At 39.2% G+C, this 12,237-nt stretch overlaps 1 protein-coding gene across 10 annotated transcripts in view; it reads right to left on the reverse strand.

Annotated features, from left to right (window-relative positions):
- The window catches only part of PTPRK (protein tyrosine phosphatase receptor type K), a 546,973-nt gene that overhangs the window by 267,859 nt on the left and 266,877 nt on the right, over nt 1-12,237 (reverse strand). For all 10 annotated transcript variants that reach the window (XM_072833647.1, XM_072833628.1, XM_072833588.1 and 7 more), the window contains exons 4-5: nt 4,586-4,667; nt 2,251-2,366 (exon numbers count right to left, since the gene is read on the reverse strand). In XM_072833647.1, the coding sequence (XP_072689748.1) occupies nt 2,251-2,366; nt 4,586-4,667 (198 nt within the window). The remainder of the gene's footprint in view (nt 1-2,250; nt 2,367-4,585; nt 4,668-12,237) is intronic.

The following is a 12,237-nucleotide window of genomic DNA, read 5'->3' on the forward strand; positions in this document are numbered from 1 at the left end:
TTATATAAAATAACCAGTCTTATTCATTTGAAAACATCCCTCAACTAAGTAATGGATAGTTTTCAATATTTCTTAAGCACGAAGAAGGATGATTTAAAAGAATAACTTAGGGTAACTTAGGTGGTATTACTGAAAAAGTAGAAAAGCTTTTTCAAAGAATATGGTAAATAGGTAAACTGCTAAGGAATTGGGTAGCCTCACTGTCAAAACAGAAGAGAAATACACAGATAGATCCACCCTGGGATGTGTAGAGAAAAGAGGACAAAAAGGAAAGCAGAATAGATGTTTAACAGAATATTTTTATCTCTCATCTTTCTTTAAAAAATGGCAAATGGCAGAAGGAATTATTTTTTAAAACTATAATGAAATGGGCCAATCTACAAAATAGGAAACAAACAATAAACGAGCAGTATTTTGACTGCAACCCACTCAGACCAGCAGGGCCAGAAAGTCTTTGTTGCCACAAGGCAGCTGGTGTCTGAGTCCACAAAACCCTTTTATTTCAATGTCACATTAAATCCTAGGGCATAAAACCAGAGGCAGACTGCAGAGTCTCTGGTTCTCCAAGACAAGACTGTACAGATCACAGCTAAAGTCAAATGCCAACTAATATTCTCACCTAAATGGGAAAAACAATTTTAATTTAAAAAAGTCTAAAAAATTAATTGTTTATTTAGACTGAGAAGAAAAAGCTGATTCTGACTTGATGTTTACTGATAAAACAGGCTGCTTATTATACAGCACCCTCTCTAGAAAGAATTATCTTATATTTTAATATCTATAGGGGAAATTCGCATAATCACAGAAAAAAAAAAGTAGGGGCTTCATTTCCTTTTCACATATTCAGAATGATATCCCAATAATTACAAATCAAATAAATTATAGAAGCAGTGATAATAAAGTTTCTAGGAGTACATGTGTTGTAACATCCATGTGGATGTGAGAATTTAATGAAATAAGAAATTGATAACATCTAGGACAATATTAGGCATTATACTAGGCATGATTTCAAAAATCACTTATTCTAATCATGACCCCAACCTCCCACAACCTAATGATTATCCTCAACACTAATTTTACCTCTTTAAAAATATGGTAAAAATAGGGGTCCCTGGGTGGCTCCGTGGTTTAGCACCTGCCTTTGGCCCAGGGCGCGATCCTGGAGGCCCCAGATCAAGTCTCGCATCGGGCTCCTGGCATGGAGCCTGCTTCTCCCTCTGCCTGTGTCTCTGCCTCTCTCTCTCTCTCTCTCTATGTCTATCATGAATAAATAAATAAACAAATCTTTTTTTTTAAACAAATCTTTAAAAAAATTTAAAAAAGAAAAATATGGTAAAAATAAATGCTGAGGTCTATGTTCAAAAACTATGCTAATCTCAGTGATTTTTCTCTTTTGGTCTCCATTGATATTTTCAGAAATTTAAAATTCTAACTAATTAAATCCCTTCCTTCATTCTGATACAAATAGAACACAAAATAATAATACAAGTGCTCAGAGAGCATTATTACTTAGGTTCTAGCTTCAAATATTTTGCTCAATAGCCATCACCTTCCTTGGGCCCGCCCTCCTGACTTTTGGGAGATATTTTCTAAAGACACGTACTTTCTTTAGTTTCTTGTTTAATTCTCTGGCGTTTTCAAAGGTCTTGGTATGTACTGTTTGCATTTCCTCAATATTTTGCCAATGTCATTCATTAAATGCATATTTACTGAGGATTTAATATGCGCAAAGCAAATGTCTTGACCTCAGAACTGTCATTAACCTTTATGCATAAACACTCTGAAAATAAATTTAATTGGCTCTCCTCCCATTCACATTTCCAGAAGTACTTCCAAAACTTTCTTAAAATGTGTTTTAAAAAATTGGTCAGGGTATGACAGTTCCTACTTAAGTACTGTGCTCTTGTAAATTTGGGTTTTCAAAATATTTAACGAGGAAATTTGCCATTTTTTCCTACTTTGAATGGATCTCGAAAAAAATTCTTAGTTTTGCATAACCTTAGAGAAACATCAGCGCTCACTAGAAACTGACCTGAGTATTTATTAACTATATACTGTCATGTGTTTATTCATATTCCCCAAATGGAAATACCTGAAACGAAGCTGCAGTCAATGAAGACAAACCTACACAAGAGAACTGGTCTCTCGCTCCCTCACACACACACATACTAGAATAACAGCAGAAGCAGTACCTTGTGATTTTTTAAAAATCAGGTGTATCTGTTCACCCAGGGGCCCACTTGGCCTTACCTGCAGCCACAACTTGTTGTGCACAGCATCTCTCCCCGTGGCGATACACTGGAACGTAGCATTCTGTCCTGCGTTGACCTCCACGTCCCCCAGACGGAGAAAATGAGGAGATTTATCTGTGAAGGCAGAAAAAAAAATTAATCTTTTCACACGAAGAAAATGTACCATGTGACTTTTTCCCAAGAGAATAATGTTGTTAACACTTTTACCTTTGGTCAAGACTAATACCGTATGGAAGAAAATGGGAGTTTTCTTTGTGCTGAAAACCCCACTCCCTCTCACGTTTTTTTTTTTTTTTTCCCCTCTCAATAGCACTATTACTCATTGCCCCATAATTACTAGAACATTCTTGTATACAGAGAGGGCACTCAACAATTATTGCTGAAAGTTGGCCACAGCGTGTTGCATATGGGTGATAACAAAACAGTTACAAGTCAAAGAAAGCAAAAGAGACCAAATAATAATAATAATAATAATAATAATAATAATAATAAAAGAGAGACCAAATAAGCAGAAATCAGAGCACAACAGAGAAATGTGACAAAAACATATAGTGGTATCTAACCTACCAACATAGACATAGCCGCTGAGCTATTAATTTACAATGTAAACAGGTCTTTCTTTTCGTCTTTTTTTCTTTTTTCTTTTTTTTTTTTTTTTGGTCTTTCTTTAAAAAAAAAGATTTCAATAGGTATAATTCTCTAGTGCTTCAAAGAACAAGGGAATGTATTTGTTTCTCTCAAGGAGAGTATCAGTTTAATCGCTGCAAAATCCACCTCGGACTCTTTCATCGTTGGAAGAAAAGTTACCCAAAAGCAATACTGGACCTGACGAAAAGAGATGACTGCGGTCAAAACCTACACGACTTACGTAACTGTCAAATCAGTGTTCTCTATGATCACCTTGTAAAACTGGAGCTTATTCATGTTTTCAACTAAAAGTAAATACATGCAGGAAAAGTTAAGCCTCGGTAAGTAAAAGCAAGCGCATAGAGGGCCGTATCACAGTGAAACCGCTCTTGGGCTTAATTCATATTTTTATTTTCTTTACTCCTGAGAGCCTTTCTTTCACATTTCTCTTCCACCAAGTGTAAATGAACAGTAGATGGAAACATCATGCTCATGTACTGGTGGACTGAAAGAACTTATTAGCAAACCAACGTGAACTTTGAGGGAGACGGTTTTGTTCCCCTTTTTCTTAGAATGGACTGCCTGGGATAAATGGTCTGACCATGGCCTGCAACCTCTTTCTTCGCACCTCGTCTTAGCATCGGCTTTAAAAAGAGAGATGCTTGAGCTAGAACATGAACCAGCACAGTGGTCCTCCCTCTGTGAGCTCCTGGCCAGCAGCAGGGGCATCACCTGGGAACGTATTATGAGAAATGCACATTTTCAGGCCCCACCCCAGGCCTCCAGAATGAGAACCGAGGAGGGGCCACACATCTGTGATTTGCCACCCCTGGTAGGTGACACTGATGCACCGCGGGGCTTAATACCAGCGCTCACCGGGAGCACGGCCTTGCCCCCCGTACAGTGCTCCCCTCCACGCGCACGGTGCTTACAACGGGTGGGAAAATTTCCACCAGGAGGATTACTGAACAGACCATCTAGAGTTCATGGGCCCTGTAAAATGCCGCTGTTGGGAGATCTAGGTAAAGTCTGAATTTATGCCAGCTGTTTTGCATCTGGCTCTACTGAGTGCATGTAATGAATGTCTTTCAGGAAATGCGATGTACACACAAAATTAGTTACACCATCTGAAGACCAACCAATGTGCATCTAAAGACATAATAAAATTATGTGTTAATAAACGGAGTCCTTGTTTTGTCTGATTTCTATTATTTTGTTGTTTCACATGGATTAACCAGATATTATTAAAAAAAATTTAGTCTGAAGTTTGGAATACGGTGACTTATTCATTCTCTTTCCTTCACGCCAACTTTCAACTAAGCAGATCACATAAGTTAGTGAGGTTTCTTTAGGTTTCCTTTCAGTGGAGCTCTGAATTGTTATTCTTTTTTGCTTTCCTAGACTATTTAATAAAACCAAAAGACGGAGCATGTCCTATCCAGAATTTCATTTATATTCACATTTTGTCCTCCGTAGTTAAAGAATTAAAAGAACTCCTTACAGGTGTACCACTAGGTACAATCCTGAGAAATATTTGACTCAAAACTTCTAGAAAGATTTCAGTGTTCTTTTAAAACTGAACAGAAGGCTAGCAGTAACAACAAAAGAGACAGCCACAACCAAGTGATAAACAGTCAACAGTCCTTGCCAATGTACGACAAGTGTTGAAAGGACACAGAAAAATACAATTCTTAATGACAACCTACCACAAGGATAACTCAGCACTTGGATGTCATCAATGGCAATATAACCACTCCTCCCTCCTGAGACTTCAGCTTCAAATATTACCTGTCAGGAAGAAACAGAAAACATTTACAACAGTCATTTTTAAGGAGTTTTCGCAGGTCACAGAGAACAGCTATCGCACACTTATGAAAATTAAATTTGATTTTTACCTTCCAAGAATTAAAAATTTAGCCTTTACTGTAATTTCTTAAATTTTGTCTAGGTAAACAAACAAACAAAAATTACTGAGGTCAAGCAGCTGAAAAATCATTTCAGCAACTGCTACTGTGTGTTAGAGTTCCCGAATGGGCACCCACTAAGCAGAATGAAGAGGCAAATACAGCTAATCGCCTATCTCTAAATTTTCTCTTGTTGATTTTCTCTGTTTTCGTTATTTAAAATACATTAAGCATTGACAATGTACCAAGCAGTGGGCTAACTAGTGAAAATACCAAATGATCTAAACTTCTAAAAATAGCTAAATTTTCACAAAGGCCATTGGCGAGATTAGCAGTATTCCCGGGAAAAGGAACAACACAATGGAATAGAACAGAGCTGTGTGTTTGGGGAACCAAATGCGTGTAATCTGTATGGCTACAAAGGTTCAAAAAGGAAGGTAAGATTTCAGGGCTAGGCATGAGAGGACCTTGAATACCACAGGACCAAAATCAGGAGGAAGCCTGCCAATAATTACACATTAATAAATATTAAAAAAAACTTTCTATGTTCAAGTATCAGCTCATGTTATAGAGTTTTGTTGTATAATCAATAGAAAGACTTCATATAGCCTTTTTTTTTAAATAATGTGTAGTGTGACTTTCCAAGAGAAACCATATTTAGCGTGCACATCTCAATATTCTATTTGACTATGGGCTCCTTTATTCATGGAGATACACAGATTATTTTGGGAGTTTTCTGCATGACATTTTAGGAAATGTGATGGAAATGGATGTCTGAATTAGGGATATAGTATATTCAAAGTGATCTATTAGAAACACACATGCCAAAAAATAATAAAATAAAAAATAAAAATAAATAAATAAATAAATAAAAAGAAAGAAACACACATGCCAATAAGGTAGAGGGTGGACTAAAAGAAATCCAGACTAGAAACAGGTGAAAAGCTAGTCGCAGTGAAAATAGAGAGGTACGAAGAAAAAGGGAAGATAAAAAGAACGCCTACGAAACAGACAAATTAAAATTTATTGACTTTTTAGATGTGGTGAAACACAGGGCCATTCTGGCTCCAGGCCTGCACCACTGGGTGGCTGTGCTATGGGGATCCCGAGCCGGGACTAGTGATAAAGAAAAAGGTACAAATCTGAAGGAGAAGACTACGTACCTTTCAAACCTGATTTGCCTACGGTACACCCGGGGGAGACCTACTAGGGCACGAGTGGACAAACCGATCTCAAAAATAAGAGACAGGCCCACCATAAAGCCATATCATCTTCATGGAAGAGAGTCAGTCAGAGTTAAAAGTTAACACGACGGGTGGGTAAGATGTTGCAGGAAGATAAAGAGGAGAAACCCGGTAGCACTGTCCCCAGCATCACCCCTTCCCACGTCCAGGCGGTCCTCCTCCAGCCGCCCCGAAAGCGACGACGAGGGGGTGCAGCATACCGGGTGCCAGTCCGCCCCCCCGGACCCCATCCTGTCACAGACCGTCTCCGGGGCTACTTCTTTCCTACTCTGTCCTTTATGACCACTGATCTCACTGGAACAAGCTGAAGCTGAGAAGTAGGACAGGGTCTTTGTGGGAAGATAAAGACTTCCCAGTGGAAAGGACGGCCAATCTATGAGCGCAGCGATGTGTGTGTGCATGTGTGTGCATCACACGATTTACATCCCATGTAAGTGCATCTGATAGGAAAACAATGGTCATGTCATTTTCCAAATACTGGAACAGAGGCTTAGCAAGAAATAGAGGCGAGAATGAGACTTTTTTTTTTTTTTTTTTTTGAGAATCAGAGACATTAAATAAAGTATGACTTGGAGTGGCTGTGGAGGAGGCCCCTCTCCTGGAGGTGAGAAAACTCGGACTTGACTCCCGCCTCTCCTGCTTACAAATGCTTGAGCAAATCCTATAACCTTGTAGAGCCAAATCCCAAATCCTTAACATGGGTATAATGCAGCTTTCATTATAAAGTTTTATGAGGATTAAATGGTAGCAGATGTAAAAATGCTATATATAACCCAAAAGGTAAGCTCATCAGCATTGTTAGTATGAGAGACTCGTGCAAGAGTATCCCAGGAAAACACGTTTTATTTGCTTGAATGATAGTTCAAGAAAAGGGAAGGTACAGAAAGAAAAAGTGAGAAAACCATTTTTGAAGAAAAAAAAAAAAAACCTACATTTTTGTGAACAGACCATATATCGTTGTAGTTAATCACTGTTGGTTATTCCACTTCCGCTATAGCCAACACTAATTCAATTATTTTCATCTCTTAGGTTTATCTTAGTTTCCCTTTCTCCAGTTATTTTGCTTCTTGTGTTTCACACCGGGATAAGCTTATACAGGTCTACTGCGCCCCCTGAGAAAACACTTCTTATTTGTTCATCTCAATTGTGCTCTTATTCTGGACAGTAAATGCAGCCCTGGATTTAAAAGGGGAGCAAAAGAATCTGTTCTTTATTAAAGGAAAAAAAAAAAAAAAAAGAAATGTTTCTCTTTTCATTGACCCCGTGTTCTCTGCTAAATGTTGTCTTTGCCTCATTAACAGGAGCCGGAGGAAATTTCTAAGATCAGATTCCTTCGCGACTAAGGATCTAATCAGCTTTATCACCTCAGCAGAGCCCTCGCCTCGTAAGGCTCCTCGGCCCTGTCGGGGGAAGCGACTCTCAACAGCTTAATTATGCCAAGTTTGCTTGAGCAGAAGCTCAGGTCAGATTTAATGCCTGGTGTCAGGTAGTCAGCCAGGGCTTCCCACAAGGACAGGGCAACGGAGGCCAGGTCAGATGTCACCTCCCACCCCCTGGGAGGCCAGCCTGGGGACAGGGTGGACGGGCCCTGCTCCACAGGCTGGGTGCCCTCCACTCCATTACCTGAAATACCCAAGGTAATGAGTCCAATCAACTTTTTGCTACTCTAGCAACATTCTTGGATTATTAGCTAAACAAGTGAAGTATGGTTGAATGAAATAGAGGGGGGGAAAGGCAACCCATAAAAAACCAGGATCTCATCCTTTCGCAATAACTGCAGAGAATGTACCTTGTGTAATGAGGGAAAGCGGGACTCGTGGTCAGGAAGCCTTGGATCTAACCTGGGATCTAACTCCTGCGGCCTGGGATCTAATTGCTGCAGCCTGGGATCTAACTGCTGCTATCACCTGCAACCACAGCGACTGATTCAGCTGCATTTTCCTATAGCCTCATCTGGGAAATACTGGCCTTGCCTACATCACATTTTTGTTGTGAACGTTGTATAATATGTACACAATGATTTTTTTTAAAGATTTTATTTATTTATTCATGAGAGACAGAGAGAGAGAGGCAGAGACACAGGCAGAGGGAGAAGCAGGCTCCATGCAGGGAGCCCGACATGGGACTTGATCCCAGGACTCCAGGATCACGCCCTGGGCTGAAAGCAGGTGCTAAACCGCTGAGCTGTCTGGGCTGCCCTGTACACAATGATTTAATGATACACGAACTACACGTAATACAAGATATTGTGGATAGGAGAAAAATCTGGAAAAAAAAAACAAAAAACCTTTGTTCTTAATTTTCTTTGAGTATAGTCAGTATTGAGTGTAGGCTCCAAACTCAGAGACACATTCAGTTTACTCTTTTTAAGGGTAACTTTAACTTTTTTTTAAAATTATTTTAAAGATTTTATTTATTCATTCATGAGAGAGAGAGAGAGAGGCAGAGACACAGGCAGAGGGGGAAGCAGGCTCCATGCAGGGAGCCTGTTGTGAGATTCGATCCAGGGCTCCAGGGCCATGTCCTGGGCTGAAGGCAGCGCTAAACCGCTGAGCCACCCAGGGATCCCCAACTATTTTTTAAGGGTAACTTTTTTTTTATTTTTTTAAGGGTAACTTTAACTTATGGAAAAATGTATGTAAAGTTGTACTTTTGCAACTCTGTATATCAAGTTACTTTTGTGACTTATAGAAAATCTAAGCCGGTTTCCTTTTCTAAGGAAAAGAAACTTGTTAGTGTCCACTCAGGAAGGGCTTGAGGGAGGATTAAATGAGATATGCTCAGGAAACATCAGCACAGCCCTGGCACCCAGTAAGCACGCTATGTTATGGAGCACCACCATAGAAGAAAGCATCTATTAAAGAACATAGGTACTAAAGTGAAACGTCTTCTCTTTCTTGTCGAAAACTGCATCCTCTGCCCCAATTTGGGGGGTGCGATGAAAGGGGGCCCCTGGCTGGCTCAGTTGGTAGGGCATATGACTTCTGATCCTGGGTTGTGAGTTCAAGCCCCATGTTGGGTGTAAAGATGATTTAAAAATAAAATATTTTTTAAAAGTGGATGTATTGTATTTTTATAAACAAAAGTACGTCAGCAACATTAAGTATAATTGACTTCTCTCTCTCATGTGAGCTTTAAAACTGCAGTTTCTCAAGGATACATCATAGGCTGCCTTCTCTCCTTTTGCCATATTTTCTGCCATGATAGGATTGAGAATGACAAGCCTGCAAAAGGACGAGGGGATTGAAGAAAAAAAAAGTGTGTAGAGATATTAAAGAGAAATGAAAGTATACAGTGTCACAAAATCCAATGAAAAAAGTTGGAAGTGCAAGAGATGTCAGGACCAAATCCCAGTAAAACATTAAGTAAAATGGAGATTAAAAATACCCTCTTATACATCTTATAACTGGAAGCTTGTACTCTTTGACCAATATCTCCCCAACTTCCCAAACCCTGGTAACCACCATTCTAGTCTCTGTTTCTAGGAGTTTGGCTTTTTTAGACCCCACAATGTCAATGATATCACACCAAAGAGTTCAAACTTCCAGTTATTACATGGATAAGAGATCTAATTTACGGCATGGTGATTGTACTTAGCAATGTTGTATCATATACTTGAAAGTTCCCAGGAGAGTAGGTCTTAAATGTTTTCCTCTCAAAATGAAACGGTATTACATGACATAATGGAGGTGTTAGCGAAGGTCATGGTGGAAATCATCTGGCATCATATATCAAATTAACACACTGCCTTAAACTTACACAGTGTTATATGATAATTATGTCCCAATAAAGCTGGAGAAAATACCCCTTATATGTGCCGTTCAGAATAGGGATGACCAAAGAAAGAGCCACCGGTATGAAGTAACAGAAATGGAAACCATACTGGACAATGATGAAGACAGCAGAGGAGGGGAAATGAATATAAAGACTCCCACAGGAAGTGTGCCTGAATTGGTAGAGAGAAATTTAACTAAAAATGGAAGAAGAGGAGTACCTGGCTGCTCTGTAGAGCACACACTCTTTTTTTTTTTTTAAAGACTTTATTTATTCATGAGAGACAGAGAGAGAGAGAGAGAGAGAGAGAGAGAGAGAGGCAGAGACCCAGGCAAGGGAGAAGCAGGCTCCATGCAGGGAGCCCGATGGGGGACTCGATCCCGGGACCTCAGGATCACGCCCTGGGCTGAAGGTGGCGCTAAACTGCTGAGCTACCCGGGCTGCCCAAACACACAACTCTTGATCTCAGGATTGTGAGTTCAAGCCCCCCAATGGCTATAGGACTTATTCTAAAAAAAAAAAAAAAAAAAAAAAAAAAAAAAAAAATTAAAAATTAAATTAAAAAAATAAAAATAGGAGAAGATATGGGATCAAGAGAAGTGTTTTGATTTTTATTACTGTTAATACTTATTTAAATGGGAAACAAATGTTTAGAGACTGATGAGGATGATTCAATTTAAAATGGTATCTTTGTGTGTAAGAAAGAAATGATAACTCTTAGCGTGACATAGGAAAGGACAGGATCCAAATAATAGATCTCACGAAAGGGCCCTAGTTTTTTGTAATACAAGTACAGGCAAAGATGAATGAAGATATGAGTAAATGTGTAGGATTGGTAAAGGGAGTTTCTACTACTTGGCCTTAATCCTCTCAGCTATGAGGGATGGGCTGGTAAAAAGAAGACTGGTTAGAAATTGGAGAAATTGAATGGAGGAGAATGGAGAGGAGAATCAGAAAGGGAATTGAGGGATCCCTGGGTGGCTCAGCAGTTTAGCGCCTGCTTTTGGCCCCGGGGCATGATCCTGGGGACCCGGGATCGAGTCCCGCATTGAGCTCCCTGCATGGAGCCTGCTTCTCCCTCTGCCTGTGTCTCTGTCTCTGCCTCTCTCTCCCTCTCTCTCTCTCTGTCTAATAAATAAAAATAAAAATCTTTAAAAAAAAAAAAAAGAAAGGGAATTGAACAGAAAAACATAGTAGGATTTCCAGGAGTGTTGTGGGTCCACTGGCAGTTGGTGAACCATGATTTTCTAGTGCTCCCAATCGAACATGGAGGGTATGTGTGTGTGTGTGTGTGTGTGTGTGTGTGTGTGTGGTTGTGTGTGTGTTTTAACAGAATTTGCTTGTTTTAAGCTTATAAAAGAAATAGTTCAAAAGAAAAGCAAGTAAGGAGTTTATGGAAATGGCAAATGTCAAAAATGATTATGATGAAATTAAATTTTCATAAGATAAGCAAGTTGATGAGCTGGCCAAAGACAGACGGTTTGATGATCTGGAGCTCCCCATGAGGTTGATGGAAGAGCTCAGTAAAATGAATGAATGAGAAAAAGATGAGTTTGTGTTATGGTCAGAGCGTGAGATGCTAACACATTTGTGACATATTACGAGATCCATTCAACCAGAGCAGCAGGTTAAAATCAGGTAGATGATTTTGGAGATGAAGAGGTGAAGAAACTGTCACTGGACTTTCCATAAAGACAACGAAGTCATGAGGATGAAGGTGGCTGTGGCAGTGGGGAAAGCAACTCTAAACGATGCCAGTACTAAAGTTTATGATGAATGGAAGAAAATGACTTAGGATCTATTGGAAGGTAATAATGAAGATGATGGCATGTTTGAAAGAAGAAAAAAAAAAAAAAACTCAAAGGGTAGGAATGTTTCCTACCCTTTGACTTAATCTTAAATTACATGGGGATTAATATCTGCGCAATCAGAGACTATTTGGGGAGAAGTATCCCCAGACTAGAGCTACAAACAGAGCACAATCATAAACACATAATTCAGTGTACAAATAAATTTCTGAGATACATCTCCCCTATGAAATATAAACCCATTGAAGGCAGTGACTTTTCTTGTTCCCCCATAGCCTCAGTGAACCAAACATCAGAATCCTATTGAGAACTGAGGCTGGAAAGAGTTCTAATGTGTTACAAAACAACTAAGTAATATAAGTGGATTTTAGTTAATAGTTTTGCCTCCCAGGGAAATACGAGATAAGGTATTTAGTTCACTTTTACTTAACTCATAAAATTTTGTTGGCATAATAAAATGACTCTCCCTTGAGAAAGTTCCAAATAATTTTCCCAAGCTAATTTGTAAATCATGAAAACATAATTACTTCCTTTGAATAGTTAAATAATGCTGTTAAGGAATAAATTTCTGGTGATAGGCCCCAGAAGATCTTAAATTGCATAAGTCAAATGTCTGTGTGGAAGCTTC

This window comes from Canis lupus, chromosome 1 (assembly GCF_048164855.1).
Source record: "Canis lupus baileyi chromosome 1, mCanLup2.hap1, whole genome shotgun sequence".
NCBI classification, from domain to species: Eukaryota; Metazoa; Chordata; class Mammalia; order Carnivora; family Canidae; genus Canis; species Canis lupus.